The sequence below is a fragment of the Loxodonta africana genome, chromosome 7, assembly GCF_030014295.1.
Source record: "Loxodonta africana isolate mLoxAfr1 chromosome 7, mLoxAfr1.hap2, whole genome shotgun sequence".
Lineage (NCBI taxonomy): Eukaryota > Metazoa > Chordata > Mammalia > Proboscidea > Elephantidae > Loxodonta > Loxodonta africana.
The window spans coordinates 64,535,500-64,559,828 of record NC_087348.1 but is presented as its reverse complement, the minus strand read 5'-3'; the positions used below and the strand labels follow the sequence as shown (position 1 = coordinate 64,559,828).

General features: G+C 41.1%; 1 protein-coding gene across 1 annotated transcript; it reads right to left on the bottom strand.

The window, feature by feature from the left end:
• Nucleotides 1-355: 355 nt before the first annotated feature.
• SPTY2D1 (SPT2 chromatin protein domain containing 1) lies at nucleotides 356-23,187 on the bottom strand. Its single transcript, XM_010592191.3, has 6 exons — nucleotides 22,915-23,187; nucleotides 10,802-10,916; nucleotides 7,298-8,815; nucleotides 4,971-5,142; nucleotides 2,401-2,478; nucleotides 356-1,026 (listed from the first exon to the last, which is right to left on the bottom strand). Exons 1-6 carry the CDS (start codon nucleotides 22,972-22,974, stop codon nucleotides 933-935), a joined length of 2,037 nt encoding a protein of 678 aa, XP_010590493.2. The 5' UTR covers nucleotides 22,975-23,187; the 3' UTR covers nucleotides 356-932.
• Nucleotides 23,188-24,329: the final 1,142 nt, after the last annotated feature.

The window sequence follows — 24,329 nt, the reverse complement described above, 5'->3', positions numbered from 1 at the left end:
CACACTGGGGTTCCAAAATATCTTTATGATGGGGAAGAGAAGGGTAGGTAAGATGGGAACCTCATATGTAGCTTATTTTTTAAACTATTACTCTTCCAAATCTAATGTTTGAATACGTTTTCTTCAATATAAAAATGGATTTTTTAGAGAAAGATCAATCAGCACAGTGGCCTTGTCTATCTTAAACAGCCAACACACTAACAGTAAATCTGAAAGGAAAACTTGGAAAAAAATATTCTTATACTAAATGGTATAACTTGTATTTTAACTTGGAAAAATTGTTAATTGCTTAATCACCCATATTAGTGATTAAGAATGTTCCACATCAAATCCATGAATAATGCAGAATACAATATAATTTATTCTGTCTTTTACTTCAGAGTCACAGGGAGAACATCCATATGATAACTATAAAGCCTTCTCTACATTTTCAAGTTCTCAATCCAAACATATAGATTAGGACAGGTCACTTTATTGCTGGCAACATTCATAGAAGGGCCAGGTTCCTTATAAAAAGACAGTAAGTTTAATCGGGAGTTGGGCATTGCCCTATCACATCAGAGGAATTACACAAGTCAGGCGGCAATTCTTTTCCTTTTAAAGTAGCAAAGGAACAACAGAAGATTGGCTGACTGGTGAGCGGGCCCCACATTAGAGTGCATAGCTCATCAGGATCAAGGCTGGCAACTGTGAACAGTTTACTTCATAAGAGCATTCAATGGGCATTATATCACCTACATTACAGATTTCGCCCTGGAAAGTATTTTAAAATACTTTGTGCTCAAATGACAGCCTGCAAACAACAGGATACATTCCTTCTCCTTGAGTACCCAAGTATAAATTTAAAATGATAAGGGCCTTCCTTGGTCTGAAGGCAGGAATTCCGCAGCAGAGTGTCTCCAGAATGTCACAAAAATAGATAAAAGCGGCAGCTAACGCCTCTTCAGCTTCTTGGCCTTTCGACGTTTCATTTCTTCTTCTTCACGTCTCATTTCTTCTAAGTCCTCTTGCATACCTAGTCTTAAACTGACCAAAAAAAAAGGACATTTGTCAATACATGTGAGATTGCCACTTTCTTTAAAAAAACAAGAATGAGGTTTCAAATGGGAAGCTGCATGGAATGTGCTGATGCGCTCAAAATACCTCAGAGCAACTCCTAAGGTTCACCCGTCAGCCGAAGATGAAACAGGCCCATAAAACAAAAGGGGACTAAAGGGGTAGAGCAGCCCGGGGGCAAGGATGAGAAGGCAGGAGGGGCAGGAGAGCTGGTAACGGGGAACCCTAGGTCAAGAAGGGAGAGTGCTGACATGTCATGGGGTTGTTAACTAATGTTATAAAATGTGTACTATTTAGTGAGAAGCTAGCTTGTGCTGTAAACCCTCATCTAAAGTACAATAAGGAAACCGTGGTGGTGTAGTGGTTAAGAGCTGTGGCTGCTAACCAAAAGGCTGCAATTCGAATCCACCAGGTGCTCCTTGGAAACCCTATGGGGCAGTTCTGCTCTGTCCTTTAGGGCCACTATGAGTCGGAATTGACTCAATGGCACTGGGTTTTAAAGTACAATTAAAACAAAACAAAACAAAACCTCAAGGCAAGGTTTTACTGCTGGAAAAGATTAGCTAAAATCTTTTTTACCAGGGGCCACTGACCCAAATTGTAGTGGAAAAAAGACCTCACACACAACCAAAAGCAATGTAATATTTCCACTAAGGTAATAAAATATGAATTGTTTATCTCAACAGCTTTAAATATATAGAAACATTTATTCAATAAATAATTCTATTTGTGCCTTTCTGCCTCTTCCCAACACTTTGGTTGATATTTTATCTACTTATTGGAAAGAGAGCAGGGTAGAGAAAGGGTTTAGTATTCTGCACGGAGACTGGGGTGAATTATTTTACCAAGTTAACACTATAAACAAAACAATCACTTATTATTTATCCCTACCCAGGAACTTATCATTAGTTTATTATGAGGTAGCTAAAAAGGAATCAGAGGAAATTTAATATATTCCCATCAAGTCCCTGAGGCCAGCGGTGTTACAGGTTAGCGAAATTGAGATGTGTCTAATGCGGGCAGGGAATTAAGGATGAGGGAAGAAAAGCAAGAGCATGCTGTAACGAGCAGGGATGGCCCCTAGCATTTATTGTGTGCCTACCCTATGTGAGGCCACTTGTAAACATTGTCTTAATCCTCACAATACCTCAGTGGGTAAAAATAGTATATTCTTATGAATGAGAAAACAGATCTAAAAAGGCTAAGGAATTTGTTTAAGGCCCCATTGCAAGTAAGCAGGTATAAGGCCCAAAGTCTCTGCTCCCAATGATGCAAGTAAAGCAAGAAGCAGAAAAAAATTTAGGACAATTCAAACTAAACAGATGTGTTATATTTTCTGCTTACCTCTTTGCTTCTTCCTTTTGCTGCTCTTTCCAACTACTCTCCATGTAACGTAAGGCATAATCACTTTCATCTTTGTATCTGATAACAAGAAATAAGAGTTGTAAAAGAACAAAAATTCAATTTTCTAAAGGAACTACATTTATTTTTGTTGTTTTTGAGAATATACGGAGTAAGATACACCAAGTCAACACTTTCTACATGTACAATTTACATTGATTACATTCTTCAAGTTGTACAACTATTCTCCATCCTCCTTTTCTGAATTGTTCCATCCCATTAACATGAACTCATTGCTCCTTAAGCTTCCTATCTAATCTTTCAAGTTGCTGTTGTCGATTTGATCCCATTCTTTACTAATTAAGCTAAACCATTGTTTGGTTTATAGAAGACATCAGAGGATATTTTTGGTTTAAGGTTTGACTCTTTGATCAAAACGTAGAGTAATGGCAGCTGGGCACCATCCAATTCTGGTCTCATGGCAAAGGAGGCAGTTGTTCATGGAGGCAATTAGCTACATTCCATTTTCTCAACCTACTCCTGTTGCTCCAAACAAATAGAGACCAATTTTAACTAAGGTGGCCATTTGCAAGCTTTTAAGACCCCAGGCACTATGTAATAAACTAGGAGGTAGAACCAAACAAAAAAAAAATCTAACCCGTTGCTACAGAGTCGATTCTGACTCATAGTGACCCTACAGGACAGAGCAGAACTGCCCACAGGGTTTCCAAAGCTATAAATCTTTTATGGAAGCAGACTACCACCTCTTTCTTTCTCCCCTCCCACATCTTTCTCCCATGGAGCGGCTGCTGGGTTCAAACCACTGACCTTTCAGTTAGCAGATGAGTGCTTAACCACTGCACCACCAGGACTCCTTAGGAGGTAGAACAGAAGCACTAAACAACAGCCTCCCATTTTCAAAATGTACATCTCTATTATTAAATTAAACGCACATTTAAGACTACTCCTTCTTGCTTGGCAAGGTGTGAGGGGGTCAGAGGATGGGTAGCGGTAAGTTCCTAAAGACAAATAGGTCCATATTTCTCCCAGAAGGTTCCTACTGCTGAATCAAATGCTGATAAAGGTGCCAGTCCAACAATGCTTACTCAACTCACTCACCTACATGTACTTGATAATCTATATTAAAATCCTAAAAGCACAATATACATAAAAATTATTTTGTATAGATTAGTCTCATTTGAACTTCATGACACCATGACTTTATAAGAGAGGACAGTGAAGCAGAGGTTAATAACTTGATCAAGAACATATAACTAGTCAGTGATAATGCTCAGATTAGATTTTTTAGACCTGATTTTTAATCAAGTTCTTCTACTCTGTTAAATGTCCTAAAAAAAAAAAAAAGGGAACGGATTGTGTTTCTCATATCCACAGGCTTCTAAGGAGGTAGGAATTACTGGCTGACAGGCACTGTGACAGCTGTGTTTTGTTTTACATATACACCATCTCATTTAATCCTTCCAAATGTCATTTTAAAAGTAGTTTACCCAGCTAGTAAGTGGTTGAACTTCAATTCAAACCCTGATCTTTCTTCTACAACAACCAAACCCGTTGCCATCAAGTTGATTCATGACTCATAGCGACCCTATAGGACAGAGTAGAACTGCGCCACAGTTTCCAAGGAGAGGCCTGGTGGATTCGAACTGCCGACCTTTTGGCTAGCAGCCTGAGCTTCTCTACACCCAAACCCACTAACGTTGAGTTGATTCTGACTCATAGCGACCCTACAGAACAGAGTAGAACTGTCCCATAGAGTTTCCAAGGAGCGCCTGGTGGATTCGAACTGCTGACCTCTTGTTTAGCAGCTGTAGCACTTAACCACTATGCCACCAGGGTTTCCATCCTCTACACCAGTGCTTCTCAAACTTCAGTGTGCATATGAATCACCTGGGGCCCTTATAAAGCAGATTTGGATTCAGTTGAGTCAGCATTTCTAACAAGCTCCCAGGTGATATCAATGCTGCTGGTTCAGGGAACCACACTTTTGAGTAGCAAAGCTTTTAAAAACAAGCAAAAGCAGGTGTCAAACCAGGCCAACTTTCAACACGTGGACAGCCATCTGAATTCAAAAGCAATGTATTTCTACTATACTAAATTTCACTCATTAAATTCACATTTTGTAAGGACAGCAATTAAAAAGGGTTATTTTTTTGGCCCTCATAAAAATAACTAAAGAATTCTGAACCAATTTTTAAATATTAAGTGCCAAAGAGTAACTCTATTTAAAGCAACAATCATCTAACCCATCGCCATCCAGTCAATTCCAACTCAGATCGACCGTATAGGACAGAGTAGAATTGCCCCATAGGGTTTCCAAGGCTATAAATCTTTACAGAAGCAGACTGCCACAGTTTTCTCCTGTGGAGTGGCTGGTGGGTTCGAACCACTGACCTTCCAGTTAGTGGCCAAATGCTTTAACCACAGCACCACTGGGGTTCCTAATTATGAATTTTATTCAATGCCTATACTATTAATATTTATTTCTCCCCCCAAACATGAATTATTCAAAATAAAAAGAGTATCACATTTATCTAAATACTCTTCAGCCTTACTTTTTTCGGTCATAGCCAAAAATTTCTCGAATGTGCTTGGATATTTCTTCCTGAGGTTCTCCTTCATCTTCAATAAAATCTTCCATTTCAGAGTCATATTCTTCCTCATCATCTTCCTCATCATATTCTCGCTGCCTTTTGTAACCAGAAGAGAAGGGGAGCCTTTGAGGACCTAAGAATAGGAGAGCCATTACTTACAAGAGCATTTTGTTCTGTTTGCTATGAAACATTAAAATTTTATAAGGGTTTACAATTTATAAATTATAATTTTTATAAAATTTTATAATAAAAAAAATATTAGAACTAAAATATAACCTTTTTTACAGGAGACCAAATAAAACGGTCTTAACAGAGTTCTACGTAAACAGATTTTGAGAACTCATTAAGACCATATCCTTCAAAAATCAGAGCCAGCAGGTTGGCCCTCAGCATGGACTCATACTGGGCCACCCCTGCTGCTTCCTGGTATCCATGAAGGAACAGAATTCCTGTCTATCCCAGGGCTTATTAGAAATATCCATTACATTTTCTAGTTTAGTAATAGTTCCCATACTTAAAAACGGATTTAAAAGACCAATAAATTTCCAAAGGTAGCAACCTACAATCCACTATCACCACAATTACATTAAAATTTTTTAAAAACCAAAAAAGTATGAAAGATTCTCAGAGTTAAGGAAAACTGTTCAAATTGAGTAAGTCTGACTTTAGGAAAAACTATTTCTGTCATTTTGCCAAAAGGTCAATAAAAAGTTGGCTAAAGACAGGAACTGATGAATAGATTAGCATCTGGGAACAACTACCTTCTAGTCCTTGATTACAGACCCTCCCTTTGTTCTTCTTCCGTAGTTGTTAATATACGTGGCTTGTCTCCCTAGCTCAGGGTCTCCCAACCTCAGCAGTACTGAAACTTTGGGCTAGACAATTCTGTTGTGGGGGTGATATCTTGTGCATTGCAGGACATTAGCAGCATCCCTGGCCTCTACCCATTAGATGTCAGTAGAGTCCCCTGCCCCAATTGTGCAAACCCAAAATGTCTCCAGTCACTGGCAAATGTCCCCTGGGACACAACTGCCCCTGCTTGAGAACCACTGGTCTCGCTGAATTAGGAAGATTAAAGCAGGGAACACCTCATCTTTAGTTTCTTTTTATATTTTTCATGGTGCCTACCAAATGCTTTAACAAACGCATATTAGCATGATACAACTAGGACCTAGCAGCTAGCAGGAGTCACCAATGATCCTGTACCTTGGACACTATAGATTCCTGAAGGACTAGTAACTAGCACCCTGATGTTGCCCATTATAAGGAGAAACACAAGAACTGTCCAGAACAGTATAGTATAGTGGGTGCTTAGTATAGTGGCACATAGTATAGTGGGTGCTTAACAAGTATTTGCTGCATAAATAATGCACCAAAGGGCCTCATGCACACAATTACACTCACAGGTGTCTCTAAGCCTCTTAAAAAGGTAAAAATGAAGGCATCCATTGAACTAGATAAGGCATGTGTAGCGGTGTGTTATGGACTAAATTGTGTCCCCCAAAAATATGTGTCAATGGAGCCCCGGTGGCACAGAGCTCGGCTGCTAACCAAAAGGCTGGCAGTTCCAATCCACCAGCTGCTCCTTGGAAACCCTATGGGGCAGTTCTACTCTGTCCTATAGGGTTGCTGTGAGTTGAAAGCAAGGGGGGTTGGCTTGGTTTTTTGATATGCCTTTGGTTATAATCCCATTTGGGAATGGGTTGTCTTTGTTATGTTAATAGGCAGGATTAGTGTGGGGCATGTCTTGAGTCAATCTCTTACAAGATATAAAAGGAGTTTAAGGAAAAAGAGATAGGGTGAGATAGATGCCAAAACACATGGAGATCCCCAAGGAACCAGAAAGCAGAAGCTGAATAGATAAGGACTTTCCTTCTAAAGCTGGCACCCTGATTTCAGACTTCTAGCTTCCTAAACTGTGAGAAAATATATATCTGTTTGTTTAAGCCACCCACTTGTGGTGTTTCTGCTGTAGCAGCACTAGGTAACTAAGACACTATGTGTGCACTCATCACATTTCCCAAACCACACAGCTAAGTTTATAGCATTGGGGACATTGCAGAGGTGAACACAGAAAGCCCTAGATGTCTCTTTCTAAAAGCTTTTCCAAGCCATGATAACTGAAGGAACTCTCAGGCATAGGGCATACTAAACATCAGAGCAAACAAAACTAGAGTGCACTAAAAGACACATGGAAAGGTTCACAGGGTCTCTGGTTATACAAAGCAAAGTACTCTTTCCAATTTCCTAGTGATGAATATATACTTCTAAGTTGAGGGGAACTTTACCTTGGGCAGATCTATAGCCAGACAGGGGAGGTTTCATTCCATTCATCTGTCCATTGCTGGGCCGGCTGATGATATTCTTGGAAGAAATTGTTTCTGAAACAACAGTGCACCTGGGCTTTATGGGGGGACCTAAGCTATTAACTGTTTGCCCAGGTCCCAAGCTGCTTACTGGTCTATTGACAGTCCGTCCAGCTGAAACTGAGCCACTTCCTGATCGCCCCAGGCCACTCACTGGCCGGCTAGGGGGGCCGGAACCAGTCACTGGTCGCTGGAGGTCACGTGGACTGCTCACAGGCCTCCCAGGGCCACCAGAGCTGCCCATAGGTCTCCCAGAACCACCTGAGCCACTGACAGGCCGCCCAGGGCCACTGGAGCTGCTTGCAGGTCGTCCAGGGCCACTTGCACCACTGACCGTCCGACTAGAGGGATTTGAGTCACCAGTTGGCCTCTTGGTCCCACTGATTGATCGCTCGGGTCCTGAGCTGGAGCTGCCATTCTGGCGCTTGGACACAGAGCCAGAGCTAACGGTGGGTCGAACAGTTACTGTGCTGGGCGGCCCAGGGGCTGAGCTAGAGCTGCTGCCTGGCTGCCTGACACCTGGACTCTTTACCTTGTTGTTCTGGGTGACCGTGGGCCCAGACCTGGAACGGCTAGGATGGGAAGGAGATTTTTTGGCTTTGTGCTCAGTAGCAGATTTCTGAGCCCCAGTGGCAGAAGTCTTTGGGACAGCTGAATAGGTGCTGGAGTGGAGTTTTCCTGTCCCATTGAAAACAGGTCTGTCATGGCCCTCACGAAATGAGGGTTGGGAGCAATTGCCAAATCCTGCCTTGGTCCTCTCTCCTGAGATTAATTTAGATGATGACAAAGCTAAGTGCTTCTCAATGGCTGTGCTGGGTCTGGGTTTCTTCTCAGCATGAGGAAGGGGGATTCCCTTAGAAGAAGGAATCTTGTCTCCAGAACCTTTGCTAAGTTTTGTGCCCACACTTTGTTTCTGAGAGGGTGCCTTTTTGGACATAGTTGGAGGTAGTCTTGAATCTGTCTCTGGCTTCTTTTTCCTATGCTTTCGTTCAAGGAATTCTCGCTCCCTAAGTTCTTCTGCAGTCAGAGGCCGCTCCTCTGTTTTCTTCACTACCTTGATCTCCACCGGTTCGTACTGCTTTTTCTCAGCCAACTTGAGTAGATCAGTGAAGTTCATAAGTGGTGTTGCACTTTTAAGGGAGACCTTTGGTTTGCGTTCAACTTTGGGAGGTTCTGGCTCTTCCTCATACTCCTGCTCTGACTCTGCTTGATTGTATTCTAAGAATTCATCCTCGTCTTCCATCTCGTACTCTTGGTCTGTTCCCTGGCTGGCATGGCTTTCCACTGCCTGCCTCTTCTTTGACTTTTCCTCAACAGGTATCCCATTATAACCATGGAAATTATCCTTTGTCCTCTTAGCCATGGCTCTTGCTTTCTTGTCATGTTTTAGTTCAATTCGCTTTTTAACTAGTTCTTCTTTTCTCCTTTTCTCCTCTAAGGCTAAAAGGGACAAAACAAGAACACGTTATTATTTCACAATCTCAGGATAACACAATGTTGATAAAGGATATAACAATTTTGCAACAACCAAAAAAAATGTGTGTGGTTGCACAAATATGTATACAGACATATGTGTATAGATGTGAATAAGTGAGTACATACGTGTGCACAGATAATCTATAGGCATATGATATATAAGTATGTGTGTGCATGCATGTATATCCATATATATAATAAACCACATAGGGGACACAGTTACGGATACTTCTTAGGCACAACCAAACACCCTGCAAGATTGGCGTTTTGGGTTTGAAGGCTTAGAACCATAGTCTTGTGGGACAACTCAGTTAATTGGCATAACACAGTTCATAAAGTATATGCTCTACATTCCAATGTGGTGAGTAGCGTCTGGAGTCTTTAAAGCTTGCAAGCAGCCACCTAAGATACAAATATTGGTCTCTATTCATCTGGAACAAAGAAGAAAGAAGAAACTAAAGACTCAGAAGAAAGTAGTTTACAGGACTAATAGCCTACATGAACCATGGCCTCACCCACTCTGAAACAGAATTAGATGGTGGCTAGCTACCACTACTGACCTTTCTGATTGGGGCTACTACAAATAGATCCTCATAGAAGGGGAGAAAAACATGGAATAGAATTCAAATTCTTAAAAAGTGCAGACTTCCTGGACCAGTTAAGACTAGAAAACTCCCTGAAATTATCACACTGAGATATTCTTTAAACCTTAAACCGAAATTATTCTTTGAGGTCACCCTTTACCTAAATAACACACTGGCTCATAAAACAATAAATATCACCCATTAGTAATGACCTCCTTTAAAAAAGTCATCTATATAAGGCCGAAATGATCAAAAATTACTCTAAAGCAAAGATGAGAAGGTAAGGGGACAGGGAAACTAGAGTACTAGAAATGGTACAAACAGAATGGAATAAATGAGAATGATGACACATTGTGAAAAATGTAACCAATATCACCAAATAATTTGTGTAGAAATTATTAAATGGGAACCTAATTTGCTATGTAAACTTTCACCTTAAACACAATAAAATATTATTAAAAAAAAAAAAGGATACCAACATGCTCATCTGAAATCAGTAGGTGGCCAAAACACAAGCAATGTTCGTTACAGTTTGAAGACATCTAGGAATCGAATAAGGAAGTCACTTGAACAATTATCAATTGAGTCATCTTTTCATGCTGGGTAGATCACAAATGGGTTTTTCAATATGACTAATCAAGTGGGAGACTCGGTTTTCAGCTTTAAATACAGAAAATGGTTCATACCAAATAAACAGACTAAGTTAAAGGAATATTAGTACCCACTTAGCAGTTGTTATTATAAATCAGTGAATACATAAACTTATTGAATTTATTTCTTTGTCATTTGCATGAAATAAAAATACTTCCTGGGCGTAGTGGTTTTCATAAATTGTCCCTATTTTAACACTTAAGACGGTATTCTTAATAATAAATAAATAAATATGCAAAATAGGTAGCAGACAACTTAGAACCCAGGGACCTACCATGGCCAATTAGAAGACATGGTCACTGTCCCCATCAGCCTTTAATTTTAAGGGGACTAAAAGATGACTTCTGTACAAATGATAAACATAACACACATAAAGCCAGACACACAAAACAAATCCATTAGCCTGTTATGTTTTTCCAAAGATTCACTGGTTAAGTACAAGCTAGTTGTTAAGGAGGAGCACTGGGAGTACAGTAGTTAGGAGCTCAGCTGCTAACTGAAAGGCTGGCTGTTCAAACCTACTAGCTGCTTCGTGAGAGAGAGATGTGGCATTCTGCTCCTATAAAGATTTACAGCTCTGGAAACCCTATGAGGCAGTTCTACTCTGTCCCATAGGGTCACTATGAGTCAGAATCGACTCAATGGCAACAGGCATTTTTTTTTAGTTGTGAAGGTAGAAGACTTTAAAATTGAGAGTAAAGATATAAATACATACTTTTTCGTCTGAGTTCCTCTTCTTTCCTTCTGAGAAAAGCTTGTACTGCTGCTGACTGAACACCCTTAACTTTTGGGTCTTTTTTGGGAGGCCCCACTGCCAAACTGTACCTTTTCTAACAACAACAACAAAAAAAAAAGAGTAAAAGTTACAAACAATTACACTTTACAAATATATTGTCTGTTAAATATAAGGCCCTATGCCAAACACTAAAGAGGTTTAAATGTTGACTGAAAAACCAATTCCGAATAAGAGATCATATAGCCCACATTAAACCTTACCTATAAAATTTCAGGCTAAATATGATCATGAATGGCTATTTTTTTAGGTGCAGGGTTTCTCTGTAACATCCCAAATAATGCATAAACAACTCAAAGAGACACTGTTTTTGAGCTGTTTTCCAAAAAGGCACCTGGACTGGGTGACTAAAAGATCACCATTTAGAACAGAATGGATTATCTAAGGAGAACATGCTTTAAAATACTGATTAAAAAAATATGCCTTCCTCTGACTCCATAGAATTGAGCATTTAACAGTTAAACTTTTCAAACAAACAGAATAAACTATTGCTCACATCCATTTTCTCTCCTGACTACCCTAATCCAGGTGATTTTCTAATAGGGACTCATAGCTCCACAGATTCTTTTCCTTAGAATGTAGAAACATGAAGATTTTACTTATCACAGGCTAAAGGTATGGGGCAAGCCATAGCTAAAAAGCATTTCAAAGAAACTATTACCATCTAAACAAACAGCAATTCTCTGTAACCTTTAACTGTAGTTCTTATCTAGATTAAATATTAATTTGCCACACGAACTCTCTTTTATACAGGTTTCCATATCACCCCAAAAGCGCTAACATTATCTTGGTACAGATGGCATTTCTCTGGGCTTCACTTCTTATGTAATTGTATCAGGAAATGACCAAAGCTAGAATAATGTTAATCTGAACTACAAAAGGAAATATATTTCCATTTTATGTCTATCATTAGAAAAGTATGATCTATACAGAGCTAATAACTCAGGACCGGGGTGATTCATCTCTCTGACCATTCCACATTAAATTTATGGGTTAGGAAATAAACATTTTAACATGTCCTCCCTCTTTTGCCTTGCTAGGCTGATGCCGTTCTTATACACTAAACCTGTCGCTGTACTAGTTAAAGAAACACCAACCTCTGAGAACAAACTGAGCTACTTAGGAACCAAAGAAGTGATTCCCAAAATGTGTATGAAATTCCTGGAGGAAAACCAAAGGACTCAGGCTTAGTACAGGGCTGCCAAATAAAAGCATCTTGAAACAGGCTGGAAGTTCCAGCTAAGTTAGTCTACCAACAAAGCAGCTTGCCAAGGAAAGCCCTAATTCAACCCGAAAATCCTGCATAATAGCAGCGCTGAGCCTGACACATCCCTGACAGGGAGAAATCCCAAAAGAGAGCATCCAGATTCCTCTGCAGTCACCTAGGCTTCTGGGTCACAATAAAAAAAGCAAACAAACCAAAAACCAGTGCCCTCGAGTCAATTCAAAGTAAGATCCTTTAATTCGCCCACATCTTTGTCAGTTTAACTTTATACTCTTTCTGTAGTGGATAGGGGTCCCAATACTTGAAGAACAAAAAAAAGAGAGGAAAAGGAAGAAGCAATAATGTTTACCAAACTAGATATGTAACATTGCCCTGGTTTACAAGAAAAGAACTCCCAACACAGGCTTTATCCACAAGAAGCTCACATTTTCATTGTGGAAGGGCCACCATGAATATGAACTGAGTGCATGATACCTACGCAGACTCCTAAGCAGAGGCACACACCTAACCCTTCCCCAGGCAGATCTGAAAGAAGAGAAAGGGTGTATTTTTGTCATCAAGACAAGATTTTCCTGTCTCCACCAACCACATAGCTCATAGATTCATCTACCAAATCAACTCTTATAGAGAGGGCTTCCCCAGAAAAGTGCCAATATATATGTTAGTGTTAATTATTTAAAACAGGACTGGTTCATTATCTAGATGTTATAGCACTCGACACTACCTGACCTGACTTCAGGATAGGCATCATTCAACCAATCTGGGACTCCAAGAGATAAATAATGGAATATGACTAGCAAAAAAGCTACTCTTGATGGAACACAGATACCCAAAAGGGAAAACAACAGTGTCACTGCGGTATAGTTTAATGAAGTGTTACCAAGCTTCAGCCATTCGCATTTCACATTTATGATTTCTGTATTTTTAGTGTACCAACAACTTGTGCGATGTACGAATTTAAAAAAATAGACCTAACGCCATGACATTATTATAGCTTTACCTTACACAATAATATCCATGAAACCACTGGCTTGAGGGGCTAGTTCTAGTTTTCCAATTCATATTAAAATATGTAATTATTAACATAAAAAGTATTTGTGCATCACCTAAAATCATGGTACAGCCAAGTACAGCCAGGGGTACATGTACTGTTTTAAGCAACACTGACTTACAAAGCACAGGTACAAGAAAGGCAGAACAACAAGAAGGGAGGAAGGGTAAAAAAGGAATTCCAAAGACAACTTTCAACTTTTTTCGAAGTGTATAACTATTTCCATCAATTCACACGCCAATTTCAATTTTTTTTTAAAGATCTGTAATCCGTAAGGATAAACTGACCTCACATTTAACCCAACAAATTTGCAATACTTTTTGTCCTGTCCCTGTGATGCAGAAGTAATTTGACATTATCTATAAAACGGCTACTTAAAAAAAAAAGTCTGCTTCACGGGTCTGGTAGGAAACAATTTAAAACAAAAACAAGCAGTAGGGCAATGTCAGCACCACCCTGGTGAGTCTTAATCTTGTTTACTGACATATGAACTGAGTCATAATTAATCATTTCTTATAGTCTCTGTAGCTTGAAAATGCACTCAAAAGGGCAGCTGGAGAATATTAAAACAGTCTCTTAGGCCAAGTTTAGATCAAAACCTATAAATCAGGGCAAAAGATAGCTAAAAAATATATATCTTTATTGAGATATAATTCACATGCCATAAAATTCACCCATTTAATTGATGTATACAATTCAGTGGTTTCTAGTATATTCACAGAGCTGGGCAACCATCACCACAATCTAAGTTTAGAACATTTTCATCACCCCAAAAGAAACTCCCCACCCATTACCCTTTGAGCAGTCACTCCCTCTTCCCCAATACCTCTCAGCCCTAGGCAAGCACTAATCTACTTTCTGTCTCTACAGATTTGCCTGTTCTGGGCTTTTGATATAAATGAAACCATACAATATGTGTCCTTTTGTGACTGGTTTCTTTCATTTAGCATAATGTTTTCAAGGTTCATCCTTACTGTAGCATGTATCAGTACTTCAGTTGTTTCTATGGCTGAATACTATCCCATTGTCTGCATAAACCACATTTTATCTATCCATTCATCAGGTGATCAACATTTGGGTTGTTTCTACCTTTTGGCTATAATGGTGCTGTGAACATCTGTGTACAAGTTATTGTGTGGCTGTATGTTTTAATTTCTTCTGGGTATATAACCACAGATCTTCTTCACTGAGCTGGCTAGACCTTTCAAAAAGGAGTAGCAATCAGACCCTGGTATCAAAAGAGTTGCTGTAATAGAATATTTTATAAGGCAGTCTCTCCACTCCTGCAGGGGGAGCCCAGTAGAGAACCACATGTTAAAAAAAAAAAAAAGCCTCAGGCTGCGATTACATTATATTCTGTTTAATAAGGTGGAAGAACTATCTGGCACTTTCCTCTGCATTAGATGGTCCCATTTAGCTCCAACAGCAGCACGTGAAGATGCACACACCAATTCTCAGTCCGATCCAAGGCACCAGGCTGCGTCATTGTCCGAGCTTCAGGAAAAGCAGCTGGACAAGAGCTTCTTTTATCCTAAGCATATCCATTTTACTACACTGCAAGCCAACTCGGTCATTCTGCTGGACCCCGACGAATGATTCACAGCAGTGAAGCTTATGCCACTTAAATATAGCGTCAGAGATTTTGGCAAGATGCGTAATTCTGAAGCCAACAAATCTAGAAACCACTTTAAAATGTGTTTGCTCTGTGCATTGAAGCTATACTGTCAAGGTCAGATTGAGAAAATAAGGAGCTTTCAGGCTGGAAATACTTGTTCACCAAATTTGTTATGCTCGACTCAATGATCAATCCCTCCATGAAAGCTGTTCTTTACACATATTGTCGTGATTGTGGGAAATATAAAGTTCCTAATGGCTTTTTTTTTTTTTAATGGCTTTACACAAATTATAAATTTATTACTGGTTAGAATTAAGACTATTTAAGAACACATTCTTAACTTTAATAATCACCATATAATTCTAAAACTGTTTTCAAAACATCAGTCAGGGATGAATGCAGGCCTGGAAAACCAACGGTTTGCATTATACTTGGTTAGCTGGGTGGCTAAGAGGGTGAACAATAATAAAACACCCAAAAAGCAGGCTATTCCAGATTGATATGGGGTTAAATGTAAAATTTACTGTGTAAAAATATACCCGACTGTAGAATGTAATAGTATCAGAGACAGGTACCTCACAAAGTCTCGAGTCCAAACTGTTTTAGAAATGGTCCAGAAAAGACAAATGTGTGTTTACTGGCAGCCACTCAGTCTGCAGCCGAGGGAGAAGAGAATCCAGATCTCCTGACTCAGGTCCCGAAGTGTACATAATGCCTCAGTTCTACATGAAGCCCAGCATGTTCATCTCTAGCTCTAACCTCAATCTTAAGCACCATTCCCTAATTTTCACCTGCCTCTTGAATAATACTACCACCTCAAACAGGGCTACAACTGAACTTTGTATCTCACCTTCCTTACTCTAAGATTCATTATTTCTGTTAACCATGCCGGCATTCTCCCACACCGGCTATAAATGTCTCAATTCACTAGTTTCCAAATCCTGATGATTTGGCCTTTAATTTTCTCTCCCATCAACTTTACTGTACACTGAAATGTGTCATCAACAAATCAACAGGGTTATGGACGAAGGCTTTATTATGCTGGATTTGGGGGTAGAGAGCTGAATGGGTTCAGGCTATAGATGACAAGTTTTCTTGCTACCCCATCCTCAAACTCTCCTCATTCAGCACAGGGTCATGATTAAGAACAAGATCTCTGGAGCCAGGCTGCCCAGTCTGAATTCTCTGCTGTCATTTAAGAACCATGTCACTATTAGCTATGTGAGCTTGGGCAAGTTTTTGTGCCTCTCTGGGCCTCAGTTTCCTCATCTGTAAAACAACTTCCCTTATATGGTTGTGATAAGGATTAAATTAATACACATAAGGTATTTAAGGTATTTAAAACAGAGCCTGGCACAGAGTAGGCATTATAAATGTTAATTGTTATATTGTCATCACTATTATTCAGAAACAGATTCTCAAGGTAGTGACGGGGAAGAGAAATAACAGAATCTCTGTGGGGGAAATGTGGCAGCAGTTTCTAAAAGACCCCCTTCCTAAAGCCCTTGCTGAAAAGTACTGCTTTAGGTTAGAAATCCAAAGCTGCCCTGGGCACTGGACAAGTCAGCTTCAGATCCAAAGACTGGGGAAAAATCTGGCTGTAATGTTATAGATCAAGGGTTACAAACTGCAGAAACTTGTCTTGTTGGTCCAACAGTTCTTTAAAAGAAACTGTAACTACTATATAAACCATAGGCTTCTGTTCAGTAGTACATGGAGCTTGGCACCTATCATTTTACATTCGGACTACTTCAAAATTTTACATTATCCTCCCAGAAGAACAAACAAATCAATCTTAAAAGAAATACAACCAGAACACTCCTTAGAATTGAGGAGTGTAAGACTTCTGCTTGCTTACTTTGGACATGTCATCAGGAAAGACCAATCACTAGAAAAGAACATGGATAGCAGAGTACAGGGTCAGTGAAAACATGGGAAGCCCTCAATGAGACGGACTGACACAAGAACCAACACAACGAACTCAAACATACCAATGATCATGAAGATGGCACAGACCAGGCAATGTTTCATTCCATTATACATGAGGTAGCTACAAGTCCTAGGCCTCTCTACTGCACCTAAGAACAAAAATACCTGGCCCCTGAAGGCATCTGAATTTGCCATCCCAGTTACAGTCCCTGCGCTCCATCTTCAGTACCTATGTTATCTTCAAGGAGCTGCAGCCACAAAAATTCTTATATACTTGATACCTCAAGAAGGTTTTTCTTCCACCTTTTAGATTGAGGGTCACACCATACATTATGCTGTCTAGGATGATTTTCAGTTTGAATGTTATTGTAGGCTTCCGTGGCAGTCCCATGCACAAAAGGATCGGCTGTTGTGAACCACAGGGTTTTCACTGGCTGATTTTCAGAAGTAAATTGTCTAGGCCTTTCTTCCTAGTCTGTCAGTCTGGAAGCCCCGCTGAAACCTGTTCTGCATCATAGCAACACACAGCCTCCACTGTCAGACAAGTAGTGGCTGTGCTTGGGGTGGACTGGTCAGAATCAAACCCAGGTCTCCCACACGGAAGACAGGAATTCTACCATTGAACCACCAATCCCCACCCCCATCCCTCAGCCCCTGCACACACACTACAAACCAATTATAGCTATGTGAAGCTTACAAGAACCGTATCTAAGCTCACTACTGTATCAAAAGATTAACACAACCACTTTTTTTAAAAAATCATTTTATTGTGCTTTAGGTGAAGGTTTACAGAGCAAATAAGTTTCCCAATCAATAATTTATACACAAATCGTTCTGTGACATTGGATGCAATCCACACAATGTGTCAGCATTCTTCCATTACCACCCTGAGTTCCCCGATTCCATTCGTCTGGTATTCCTGTTCCTTCCTGCCTTCTCATCTTTGCTTTTGGGCAGATGTGGCCCTAATGGTCTCCTATAGCTGACTGTTCTAAGGAGCACTTTCCTCACAGATGTGAGGAAATAGGCCTGTCTCTTATTTGGAAGCCCTGGTGGCACAGAGGTTAACAGCAACAGCTGCTAACCAAAAGGTGGGCAGTTCAAATCCACCAGGCGCTCCTTGGAAATGCTATGGGGCAGTTCTCCTCTGTCCTATAGGGTTGTTATGAGTCAGAATCAACTCAACAGCAATGTGTTTGGGTTTTGTGTGTGTGTGTGTGTGTGTGTCTATTATTTGGGTGAAAGGTTATCTCTGTGAGTGGCTTCAGTTCCAAGTCAGAAGGGTGTCTAATGGGCCACGGTTCCTTCAGTGTCTATCGGACCAGTAGGTCTGACAGCCACTTTGTTTTTGCTAAAGAAACCCGGGGAGAAATATCTTACATGCAAGGTTACCAAAACTATCTTTTCTTCTTTAAATATAAACAGAGCTTAATGACAATGACTGATTATATCACCTTGATCAGCTGTTATTTTGTATTTAGGTTTCCACTGGGAAATGACAGCGTGCCTAATATTTCTAGGTATGATGCAATCCTACCTTAGTTTTAACTAAAACATTTTAAGATAGCTATTTCTCTTAAAAAAAAAAAAAAATGTTGCTTTTCAAGAGAGATACAACAGACATCTCTTAAAAATCAAGCCCTGCAAAGAGTCTGACGCGGCTGTACAGGTGTTACAGACTTTAGCATCCCTTGGATTTTAGTCTAGAGCCCTAGTGGTGCAGTGGTTAACAGCTCAGCTGCGAATAAAAAAAGGTCGGCAGCTCAAATCCATCAGCTGCCTACTGGAAACCCTATGGGGCAGTTTTACTTTGTCCTATAGGGTTGCTATGAGTCAAAACTGACTCAACGGCAACGAGTTTAGTTTTTATCTTGGCTCTGGATTTTAGTCTAATCAACGCCAGTCCTGGATTTCCTGTTACAAAGCCCTGCTCTAGGAACTTTGAAAACTGAAATCTGATAAGATCCAAATGGAATATGAGGGGAGGACTGGGCTGAAGGGGGAAAATTAACCTGTGCTGTGAACTGCACTATTAAAGGGACAAGGTGGGCAAACCCACCTTCATCATCAACTGCACAAGAATCTCCATGAATCAGCACAAATCCAATTGCCATCTGCCAGGTTTCACCTTCCCGTATCTCCGTTCCTCCTCATCAGCCACTTTTGTGGCACTTCTCTCACCCTAACCACCCAGTGTTAGGTCAGCATTCATCCCCACCACACTGAGCCAAGTCAAAACATCCTTGGCCGCCCAGGGCCAGGGTACTAGTCATTGGCTCAGGAGTCTACACTTTGTGTAAACTCCCTGCATTTCAGATCAGCTGGCCCCTTCTCACTCTCTAGCCCCCTGGGGCTAGGTCACAAGCTAGGAATCCATCTGTTTTCATCAACTACTCATACAGCCTGTCACCCAGCCACCCAAAGCTGGTTCCTCACATTAGGATTCTGTCCTTAAGACTGCCTGCGCAGCCCTCCTCTGAATTAGCCACCCCAAGCTAAGTCAGAGTTTCAGTGCCCTTTGTGGGTTCATTAATTCTCTGAAGTGGCTCACAAAATTCATGGAGGCTATTACCTATACTTACAGTTACCCATTTATCATAAGCACAAAGGATATAAGCTAAAAAACACATTAGGCAAGGTCTGGGAGAGTTCCCAGCATGAAGGCATACCACAGGAAGCCCCCCAAAAGAGAGCTCCAATATACAGAGTCCCTTGTAAGTCACTAGGGCCTCAATGCATATGTATGACTGGAGCGTCAATACATATGCATCAATCAGTGATTATGTATGACTGATTCCATCATGCCCCCCTCCCTTTTGGAGTTTTGCAGGCAAATGGAGTCTGTGCCGCCCCTACTCTATTTACACATGTTTAAGTGATGCTCGGAAACCCTGGTGCCCTAGTGGTTATGTGCTATGGCTGCTAACCAAAGGGTCGGCAGTTGGAATCCACCAGGTGCTCCTTGGAAACTCTACAGGGCAGTTCTACTCTGTCCTATAGGGTCGCTATGAGTCGGAATCGACTCGACGGCACTGGGTTTTTGGTTTGGTTTAAGTGATGCTTGGCCCTGATAGTGCAGTGGTTAAGAGCTCGGCTGCTAGCCAAAAGGTTGGCAGTTTGAATCCACCAGCCATTCCTTGGAAACCCTGTGGGGCAGTTCTACCCAGTCCTACAGGATCGCTATCCGTGGGAATCAACTCAAAAGCAAGGGGTTTGGGTTTTTTTGTTTGTTTTTGGCTGTTTTAGAAAACAAAAGGCACCTTCATTGCTCAGGAATTCCAAGGGCTATTTTCAGAAACCAGAGACAAAAGGCTAAACTGAGTTCTTGTCTCACACAGAACTATAGCACTAGAGAGGCATGTAGCCATAGCCGCACAGCCTCTGTGCTTCTCAAACCTTCAACCAATCAATATACTTCATGTCAAGCAGTACATGTGGAGAATGGAAGATGGCTGGCAATGCTCTGTTTCTTGACCTGGACGGTGGTTACAGGGTTGTCTGCTTTGTAATAATCTCTTACTCTGTACAACATGTCTGTTAAATTTCACAGTTCCAAAAGAAGGGAAAAAAAGGAAATAGAGGGTTGGAGGAATCTTCAACTGTATCAGCTAGGCATTATCTCTTTTTAAAACAGATGAAGTAAATACGGCAAAATGCTAATATACGTTAAGTATGGGATGTGGGTACATGGGATATATTAATATTTTGTATGCTCGTGAGTTTGCAAAACTTAAAAAATTTATTTCATAAGAATGTGTCTCTTTCCTATCTTGACTAAAAAAGACTAAAAAAGAAGAATCCTGCAGAAAGAAAGCAGTTTTGCTGAGCCTTATATACACTGTTTTGCACTGGTGGTGTGCTCTAAAAAGCCTTACTTTGAGCTGATAAAGAAAAGTAAATAGCTTATAATAGTTGGGTGAATCAAGTTAAAGCAAAATCATGGGTTAAATTTAATTACCTAATTTAACTATAATCCTGCTCTATTCCTCAAGATTTCCTTTGTGACTTACTTCCATTAGTTTTAAAAAGGACAAAAACTAAATCAAACATCTAGGCTTGCTAGCTTCTTTGGGGCATGGGGAGACAGGGAAAGCATGATTTCATAAAATATATGCCTGTTATCCAACTCCCACCCAAACCCCAGTGCCGTCGAGTCGATATCCATCTATTAATTTTTACATGACCTCACCAATTTATCTTTTTCTTTTTTTTCCCTTTTGCTTTGTGGTAGTGTTGCTCAAAACTCACATTCTGTTAAAACTGAAAGCAAAGAGAATTTATTCAGAGAATAGAAATAGCCAAGCTGGGAAACAGTGTAATGCCAGAGTACACAGTGTTCCAAGACTCTTGAGGGAGAGGTGAGCTTACATACAGAAAAGTCATAGGGGCTCGAGATGACATATAGTTAAAATAAAAACAAACAAACAAAAAAATGAGTCAATTCCAACTCACAGCGAACAGTTTGCATAAGGGACAGAGCAGGGGAGCAAGCAGTTTCAGCAAACATCTAATTTTAAATTGGCTCTCTTGCTTATCTTTCAGCATTTACTTCCAAGGGCTCCTTCCCCCTTGCCTCTGCTTGTCAAAACACGGAGTGCACTGCTCCGTTGTCTCAGGCGTGACTCAAGCGCCTTCATTTTATAGAAGTCCATTAACTCAGCTTCCTCTCTTTGTTTTTCTGATCATAGATACATACATATATTCACAATGTATATATTCTAAAATATAAACATATTCTGATATTTTCTGCTCTAGGAATATCTGTTTGCTTTTCTCCCAGAAACTATTGGTTTTTAGAAATTACTAACGATTGTGATTTTTCCACAGATATTATCTATCTCTGCCCTCCACTGAAATTCAGGAATATCAAGGATGAATCTAATTGTGCAAAGATGAGTGGTTACCAGACCCAGTACTGACTTATCTTGGAAACTTACGATACAGAAACCAATTCTGCTGTTCCAGGTTTCAAAAATCTGACCCCACATTTTCAATCTTCAGAGTTTATGACTCATGGCTTAGGGGAATCATTACTCATAGTACTTGGAATGGGGTTTTGGGGTAGTGTATATATAATAAACGAATTAATATAGGCTTTTTTTCCCCTTTTTACTAGTTATTTTACTATCTTCAGATCAATATTCTCAACGTTTTTAAAAAAGGTGGGGCCATTCTCAAAGGACAAAAAAATGGCAAGAAAAAAAACTTAACATTGCAATATACAAACATCTAGAAAATGAAGAGCACACAGTGAGAGCTCAATAAATTCCAGCTGAATTGACTGTAACGAGCTATTTGAGTTCTACACCTCATTGCTCAAACCGCAAGTATCACAATGCAATTTATCGGTTTGCAGCTGTGCTGTGGGTACCGTGTGAGGATCAGAAATGATTAGTTTATGCAAAAAGGCTACACCCCCATAAACCAAGCACTCTCCACCTCTTTGGTATTTACATTTTAAGTCTTACAGCGCTACACGTACAGTATTGGTGAATCGGCAATTATCCACTGAGCAAATGAGATCTAGATTTCAAACCCAGACTGAAATCTGGAAGGCCACAAGTAAACACAAGCTGGAACTAGCTGAAACCCCTTTGGCCCCGATTTTGTGGAATCTGCTCAACTTCTCCTCCCAATATAAAGTTATCTCCCTTTTGGGAGGTGATAATTTAATCACAACTTTGGCTTATGGGTGGGGACGCAAGCTAGAGAACACGTCGAAGAAATCATTAAAAATTTAACCTCAAGACCGCGGAAACCAGGAAAAAAAAAAGCTACCAGGCCAAGTTCCTGAAACCCCTGAACTCCTCTATGTTCATGTTTCCTTTCTAACCTTTGGGCTGAAAGTTTATGCCGAAACCAGAAATTCCTAGCGCTAGATTCCACTATTTGTCAGGCACAGCTCCACTCACCATCTTTCACGCAACTCTAACTCAAAACATCCAACCGCAAAGTCCACGTTGCAGGAGTAACTAAGCCGGTGAGACCCACTAACAGGAAGGCTCCTGCCTCCAATCTCTAGCCCTTTTCACCCCGAGCTCGCAGAAGAGGGAGACAATCCGTCCAGGTTTCCCCTCCTGGAACTGACAGGCGGATGCCTGGACGTTCCAGGCCGGGCCACACATTCCGAAATTGGAGCCTGGGGTCTCTCCTACACTTGCGCATCGACAGTGGGGAGACCGAGGTATCATCCCCGGCTCAACGCTGGTACTTACCGGCACATTGTTCACACCTTGTCCTTTGGAAGCTATCAGGAGAATTTCCCTGAAATCCATGTTGGCCGCGGCAGAGGGACTGGGCCAGGGTCTCGGAAAGGAGGCACGCCGCGCCTTACCGAGGCGCCAGCTACAACCAACTGAACTGCCTCGCCAGCTCCTCTCCCACCCCTACTCAGCGCGACCACTTCCGGCGCCTTCCAATGCCGTCCGCCCGCCCCCTTTCCTCGAGCGGCCTATATCCTTTTAGCTCCGTCACTTCGCTCCCGAGTTCCTGGCGTAACTTCCGCTCTTAACCCCGAGACACGTAGAAACGTGATACGTGGCCGCTGGCGTCAGCCTCAAGAGGCGGGACTAAGCCCTTTACCTACCAAGGAGAGGCGGCCTAGTAAGCTGCGGGGTGTGGCTAAGCGGCTTCCTTGGCAGCGCTGGTGCGCGGCCTGATTGTATTGGTGCTCGTAGTAAGCTCTGGGTCGGGAAAGCGAGGGAGTGGGGGATTACCTGCGAGGCCTGGACTCGTTGGGTGTCAAGGGTGGATGCTCACATCCGAAACGGCAGTAGCCCAAGAGAAGAACCTAAAGCTCTCCAGCCGGTGATTGCAGTTACTGGTTTCTAGGTGCTCCTGAAGGTGCGCAAGCGCACACGACACCGACTGGTCCTCTGTCTTGGATATTACTCATCACGTCCTGGCACATGCAGTGTGCTCACCTCCTACACAGATGCACACCTGCCATGCATAGAGACACACGCGTACTGCTTTTACCCCATTTATATAATAAGCTCCACGTAGGGCAGCCAACCTGTGTTTTTACTCAGAGGAATGAAGGAATTCGTGCCCTGCGCTTCCTCACACACAGACCCGTCCTTGACACACTTGGCTCACTGATAAACATATGCCCCGCATTCATTGCAAGTCTAGTCCCGGTTTCCTTTAAAGAGCTATCTTCGGTCTGTAAGGTCATTTCGACTCAGTAAAATACAGAAAATATGAGGGAAACCTGGGGCTGGGAAAGGGCAGGAGATTGACGGCAAACGTGTACTAGGAACCTTTTCAGTGTAGTGGAAATGCTCCAAAACTGGACTGTGATGTTGATTGCACAACTAAATTTACTAAAAATCGTTGTGCACTTAAAACGAGTGAGTTTTATGGTATGTAAATTATATCTCAAACTGTGTAAAAGAAAATTCATGAAGCCTTTTTGATCAGGACTAAATGATTGAATTAAACTGTTTTTGCTAAATTAAACTGATCCTTTTACATGACTGCCCTGAACTCTTTATTTGCCTATCTGCTGTCAGCAGAGTTAACCCAGACTTTTCACAGGCGCCTGCCATTTGGCTCCTTAATTGCTAGTAGCCCTGGGAACTGAGGATTTTTCTCTCTGTTGCCAGGCCAGGATGTGAAAGAAACACAC

Coding starts and splice junctions, on each gene's coding strand:
- SPTY2D1 (XM_010592191.3), bottom strand. CDS start 22,974: ATGGATTTCAGGGAAATTCTCCTGATAGCTTCCAAAGGACAAGGTGTG. Junction 10,917..22,914: donor AAGGTGTGAACAATGTGCCG/GTAAGTACCAGC, acceptor TGTTGTTGTTAG/AAAAGGTACAGTTTGGCAGT. Junction 5,143..7,297: donor TGGCTATAGATCTGCCCAAG/GTAAAGTTCCCC, acceptor TCCTATTCTTAG/GTCCTCAAAGGCTCCCCTTC.